Source organism: Mus caroli, unplaced genomic scaffold (assembly GCF_978045245.1).
Source record: "Mus caroli unplaced genomic scaffold, Mus_caroli_1 scaffold_4, whole genome shotgun sequence".
Taxonomy (NCBI): domain Eukaryota; kingdom Metazoa; phylum Chordata; class Mammalia; order Rodentia; family Muridae; genus Mus; species Mus caroli.
The window spans coordinates 119,027,513-119,034,166 of record NW_028227259.1 but is presented as its reverse complement, the minus strand read 5'-3'; the positions used below and the strand labels follow the sequence as shown (position 1 = coordinate 119,034,166).

Sequence of the window (6,654 nt, the reverse complement as noted above, 5' to 3'; positions counted from 1 at the left end):
TATTATTTATCTTTAAAAGTAATCTTGGAAGAAACTTAAAAGAATCACAGATTTAAACTTTTACATAAAAATCAGTCATATTTTGACCCATCCAGCAGGTCCAGTTATTCGAGGGTCTCGAGGGGACCTTCTCCTAATAACCAAATGGGGGGTAGAGAGAGACGAGGGTCTTGTGCGAATAACGACACGGGAACCGTTCTGGATTGCATCAAGACCCCAATGTTTTGAGAAAGGCCCAAGGCTTAAATGCACAAGCGAAAGGGGAAGTACAGATACTTATCAGTGGGAGGGGTGGGGCAATACAAGCAAAAAGAGAAGTACTTATCAGTGGGAGGGGGGCAATAGAAATTCTTTTGGCAGCTATTGAGGAAGCAGGAACTTGGTGGTATCAGGGTGTGGTCAGGACATCAGAGATGACCTAGGGCTGGAACATTCTGTGGTTGTTCTCAGAATTGGTGTGTCGGTGGCCCGCTTTTGACCCCCTTTTCTTCTCGGGGGGAGAGGCCCAATTTAGAGATCAGGACAATAGTGTTGTCTTAATAGCTCCCAACAATATTTTACATCCTCAGGATGCATACCCACTCATCTGCAGTTAATAAATCCCATCAGGAAGCTGGGTGCAGAAATGTGTATAAGAAATCAGTCACCCCCAGTCTAGCCTCAGTGAGAGTTGCCTCAGCTGTGCTGCCGTTGTTCTTATTCGCTGACCATAAAGGGTTCCTAGCTTGACCAATAAGAGTGTGCCTTTCTAGCTGGGCGGTGGTGGAGCAAGCCTTTAATCCCAGCGCTTGGGAGGCAGAGGCAGGTGGATTTCTGAGTTTGAGGCCAGCCTCGTCTACAAAGTGAGTTCCAGGACAGCCAGGGCTACACAGAGAAACCCTGTCTTAAACAAAAAACAAAACCACCCAAAAGTGTGCCTTTCTGAGCTTTAAATTGTTTACTAAGATTTTCTACAAAAGAGCCGATAGTAAAAACATTTCAACGTAGCTTCACTAATAATTATTTTATTTTTCCAAATGTTTCCTAATGATGGCGATCATTGCTGACAATATATGTTTCTAGGACACACTGGGCGCTGACTGGAGCTGCCGGATCACAGTGTATTCTTGGGAGACTCTGGGCTCCAGGGCAAGGGAATAAGCCGGGCTTCCAGGATGGTAACTGAACAGAGGAGAGAGCTGAAGCAGAGCCTTCCCAATGGAAACGGAGCAGCGCACTGATGAGCCTCAGGGAGGGACACAGGAAGTGTGGACTCTATACCAGCATGCTGGCCCCGAGGTGTGAAGGGCCAACATCTGAGTGGTCACAGACAACCTTGGGTCATACAGCTGCCGTGACGCCTTCCAGGAGGAGGGACAAACTGACTCCTGTCACGTCGCAACAGCAACGTGAGACAAGTGACAAGTGCCCACTGGGCGGTTGTGTCCAGTAGAGACCCTGTGTGGGGCCCGGGTCGAGGGAGTGGCTGTGGGTAAGTATGTCGAAAATCAACTCCTCTTTAGGGATTTCTTCTAGAAGTGCTTACTTTACAGGAAAGGTCTTACTCCAGAGTGGCGGGAGAGTCAATTTTCTTTTACTATACAATATGTACCAATATAGGAGAAACATATTTACAATCTTAAATAGTGAACGTTAAAAACAGAGTATAAGTAACGTTAAAAAGTTGCAAATGTGCAAAAATATCTAAATCTGAACTATGTAAAAACACAATATTCGTAACAGTAAAAAGTTGCAAACGTGCAAAAATTCTAAATGTGAACTGTGAGAGGAGCCCATTGCCGGAAGGGGAATGGATCAAAGAGCAGCAGCTTCTGCCGTCTTGGTGGCTACAGGTTCACCCTCTTTGCTGGCATCATCCTGGGAACCTGAAACACAGTAAACGGGAATCTGAGGAGAGGATGCCCCTTGGGTGGTGGGCAGGGCAGGCTGAATCCCACCCACACTAGGTCCAGTGGGGTTCTCTCATCAGTTCTGATTGGAGAGGGTCGGTCCAGTGAAGTTCTCTTATCAGAAGTTCCCATAGGAGAGTGGCATTGTGGCCTGCCTTTCCTCCCCATGACTCATTCCTGCTCTATGGTCTATCCTGAGACCCTTGAGATACCCGAGGCTAGCTGCCTGGATCGAGTTTCTCTTTCTGTGCCCACCTTGTCTATCCTGTGACTTTCAGGCACTCAGGGACTGAGCGCAGGTGTGAATGAGGCTTGAGGTTCTATCTACGATGCCACCAAACTAAAAATGGGGAAACTGAGGCTGGGGTGAGGAAGAAGCTGGAGAGCAGAGACGTTTAACGTACTCCGAAGTAGGAGGGTTACAAGTGTACAGGAAAGCCCTGACGTGTGGGAAAGAGAGAGGGGGTGTGGCGAAGAGCCGCAGAGAGCTGCTAGGAAACGTGAAGAGATTATGTTAACAAGTTGAGCCACATGCTAACAAGTTGAACCACGTACTAATGGCTGCTTCTGCCTTATCCTCCTCCTCCTCCTCCTCTGGGGTGTCAGACCAGCATGCTTCAGCGTGCACTAGGGCTGTGACGGAGATGGAGTGGCCTTGGGGAAAGGAGGAGGGAGTTAAAGTCTGGGGTAAGGGTCTGAGCTTCTGCTGACCTTCCGCAAGTGTGCAGTGCCTCCGTCAACCTCCGTTCCCCCACCCCTGCTCCTGTCTGAAGGGTCTTCGTGTCCTTCCCTGCACCCTAAGGATAGGCTCTGGACATCTTTTTCTAGCATATGCTGAGGGTCAGGGCCAGTCTTCCCCTAGTCTTCCTAGAGGCTGCCATAGTCTTCATGACATTTTCTGCACGGCGGTGACCCCCTTCTTTGTGTGCCACCTCATGCTACCGTCTCCTCCTCTAGGATTGCTGCCGGATTTCTCTCTCCTTCTCAGCCTCACTCCCATAATTCTCCTTCGTGGGGAGATCAGAGGAGAGATTGAGAGGGTATGGCTACCTCCCTAACTATTCAACTGCCTGTGGCCTTTACACACAAGTGTACCTGCCAGGGGCTCAGGAGTTGTGTCTGTTTTGTGCAAGAGAGTGACAACTGGCACACGTGTCGATAAATATTTTGGGCCTGTGATGACCCCAGGAGCCCAGGAGACATTGGGACTTCACAACAATTCCATTGCTGACAGGACAAACTCAAGTTGACAGGTTGAGCTGGCAGCGGGACCAAACTCCCCAAGTTCTTTATCTTCCAGAAAATGGACAAGTGGGGAGCTAAAGAAGAGGGGCCGGGCAGTTTTTACACTCTGCCGGGAAGGTAACTGGAGGTCTGGGGACCGGGGACAAGGTTAGGAGATGGGGACCGTGTCTGAATGAAGCGGTAGAACTGGATTGGGCAAGGACCTTGTAGACAGAGGCTCTACGCTGAGCCTGTGGATCCCCAGGTTCAGGGCCAAGGGACAGGTGGAGAGGCTGTGTGTGCTGTCTCTGCCTATACAGGCTCTGTTACTGCTGCTGCTCTGCTTCAGAGAAGCTCAAGGGGGCCGTTGGATGTAAGAGTCCCTGATGGAAATAGCTTCTGGTTGGCTTCCAGTCTCACAGTAGGGGAATCAGGGTTAGAGTGGAGGTGAGAAGCGACCGAAAGGACTCACCACCCCTCCCCACAGTCGGACTCACCCCTCCTCACCAGGACCCAGGACCATGCACTGTCCTCCCAGTGGCCTCTTTTAAACTCATCCTCTCCCCCCACCTCCAGGGGGCGTCCTTAAAAGCAGGTGTTACACAAAAAGGACAGGACAGAAAATGGCTGAGATTCTGAGGTCTTGACGGCGCAGGAGCATGAGATCTGCATCTCCAAACTGAATCCAAACAGCTTACTCTTGGGCTCCACGACAAAGATCAGCCTGCGATCAAAGAGACCTCCACAGGGCCTGTGGATAGGGCTATTTTCAACTGGAGGAGGACAGCGGGCGCTCCCTGTGACAGTGAGCACCGATGCTTGCACCATTAAGATAAGAAGGCCTGTGTCTCTGCTGTTGGGTTTGTTCCCTGCCTGTTTATGCTCTCCTCCCATGGTCCCTGAGGTAGCACACACAATCCCCTAACCTCCCAGGAAACCTTTCCTATAAGGTTCCACCCCGAGAAGTTACTCACCCTCACAATCTTCTTCATCGCTACTCCAGTCCCACTGCCTCTGGACAATCCAACCTTTAGAAACACAATCATCAGCAAGACGGTCATTAGACACCTTTCCCCATTCCCTGTGTCCCTTGTAGTCATGGGGGTGGGTGGGGGAATGGTTTGGAGGTATGGCACATCCTCTGGTGCAGCCATATTCGTAGGAGGTAAAAAAAAAAAAATCAGACTGATGGAAGCCAGCAAGCTGGCTCAGTAGGTAAAGGGTGCTTGCTGCCAAGCCCGATGACCCACTTTTAATCTTGGCAATCCACCTGGTGCAAGGAGAAACCCGACTTCCACAAGTTGTCCTCTGACCTCTACATACATCCATGCTCACGCACAGCAAATAAAGGGATGTCATAAGTGGGTCACCAGGTCATCAGCCCATCGTGGAGTGGAGTTAGTGTGGTTTTCTCAGCTCCTGCTCGGTTCCCTTCAGAGTGGTGTTTTATGGTGTTTAGAAAGAGCATGCCAGATGTCTGACACCCTTGCATTTCATGCCTCACCTTTTACAGCCACTTTCTTTTTTTTTTTTTAAAGATTTATTTATTTATTATATGTAAGTACACTGTAGCTGTCTTCAGACACTCCAGAAGAGGGCGACAGATCTCATTGCGGATGGTTGTGAGCCACCATGTGGTTGCTGGGATTTGAACTCTGGACCTTCAGAAGAGCAGTCGGGTGCTCTTAACCACTGAGCCATCTCACCAGCCCTTACAGCCACTTTCTTTCAGCTGGGTAACTATTTGCCGTATGTGCGTGCGTAGTGCCGTACTACTGACATGCAGAATTGTGAGCTCAAGTCCCCTCCTCCACAAGGCCAAATGTTTTGTGATGGTCATGGGAAACTGACTGATAGTGGATTTACAGCCCTCTTCTCTGGGTTCTCAGACATTTACTAGGTTCTGTGGACTCTGAGGCCCTGTAGGAGCCTGCAAGGTCTTGCAAGCCTTTGAGTAGGAGAGAAAAGCTGGAGGATCAAATTTCAGTTCTCCTCACTCAGTGCAGCTTCTACTTCCAAACATACATTCTTTCTTTCCACCTGACCCTGATGCTGTGTGTGTCCATATGTGTGTATGTGTCCGCATGTGTGTCCATGTGCATGTGTTGTATGTGTGCATGTATGTCTATGTATGTGTGTATGTGTGAGTATGTGTGTGTCTGTCCGTGTGTGTGTGCATGTATGTGTATGTGTGTATGTGTGTATGCATGAGCATATGTGTCTATGTGTGTTTGTGTGTGTCTGTCCATATGTGTGTCCATTTTTGCGTCCACATGTATGTGTGCCCATGTCTGTGTGCATGTGTGTCCATGTGTATGCGTGTGTGCATTTACATGTATGTCCATGTCTGTGCGTGCATGCGTGCATTCATTGAGGTATTTAGGCTCAAGGAACAGAACACAGGCCATGAGATGACGATGTTATCCTGTCACCCTATAAACGTGGTCACTGGAGACATGAGCTGCAGCTGCAGGGCTGGGATTCTCAATGTTTGTGTTTTAATTAATATAATTTGGACAAAGCATTGGTCAGAGGGTAAAGAGAGGGCAAAGATGAGGAAATCTCAGCCCCATTCTCTTCATATTAGCTCACAATTTGCTGCCTCATCTCATTATACATTGCTCGCTGGGCACAGACAAAAGGCCTGGTCATTCTGTAAAGTCCTCTGGTTACTAAACCAACGAGTTCCGTTAACTCCAAGGCCCAGCCGGACCCCAACAAGGCCCAGGGCATCCTGTTGAGAAGCAGCAAGAGCCCCTGGGGAACAGGAGGGGTGTGGTGCTCTCTTCAGGAGCCACCCTCATCCCCAGAGCTTGTCCTAGTGAGGAGACAGGTGGGCCCCGTGGGATGAACAAGCTGGGGGGAGAGGCTTTCTGCTTTCCACACATGAGCGACACACGTGAGCGACATCACAGCTTGGGAGGACTGCGGTGGTTGTCTAGGGCTGAGCTGGGTGGGTAGGAGAAATGAGGACACAGGTCCTGCTGTCAGAGTGAATAGTCAGGACTTCCATATGAAAGGAGGGCTCATAGCACAAGCAAGTGGCAATGTAAAGATCTGATATCTCTCAGAGCCCCATCGGTGTACTAAGCGTGCCCTCTGCTGGACTCAAACCCTTAAACTCCTCTCCCTGAAACGCCGCCTTTCAGTTGTACATTCTGTGACTCTGGAGGCTCCGTTCGGTTTTAATGTGACAATGATCCATCAACAGTGTTTACCCAAGGACCAGTTGGGAGGTGACTTCCCGTGGACAGTGAGCCTCCACAGAAGCTGCCTCTGTCCTGACCACAAGGAGCTCGGGGAACCCGGGTCTCAGGACCGACTCTGAAGTCCGTCCTCCTGCCTCACACTCCTACCACAGTGGGGCGTGGCCTGTGGCCTTATCAGGGGTCTCACTGCTAAGGATGGGCTGCGCCCACATCTCCATGCTTATGATGTGGTAGTTGGAGAAATGGGTTCTGAATCCTGCGACTGGGAAGGACTGTGAATGAGTTGGGTGAGAACGATCTATCTAATCTGGAGACCGGTGACATACGAGTGT

General features: G+C 49.9%; 1 protein-coding gene across 7 annotated transcripts in view; it reads right to left on the bottom strand.

The window, feature by feature from the left end:
- Positions 1 to 1,032: 1,032 nt before the first annotated feature.
- The window catches only part of LOC110294755 (uncharacterized), a 28,846-nt gene continuing 23,224 nt past the window's right edge, over positions 1,033 to 6,654 (bottom strand). For 6 of the 7 annotated variants that reach the window (XM_021163195.2, XM_021163198.2, XM_021163199.2 and 3 more), the window contains 3 exons: positions 4,088 to 4,141; positions 2,445 to 2,543; positions 1,033 to 1,865 (listed from right to left, as the gene is read on the bottom strand). In XM_021163195.2, coding sequence (XP_021018854.1) covers positions 1,795 to 1,865; positions 2,445 to 2,543; positions 4,088 to 4,141 — 224 coding nt within the window. In that variant the 3' untranslated portion in view covers positions 1,033 to 1,794. The remainder of the gene's footprint in view (positions 1,866 to 2,444; positions 2,544 to 4,087; positions 4,142 to 6,654) is intronic. The other variant, XM_021163200.2, reaches the window with a different exon arrangement.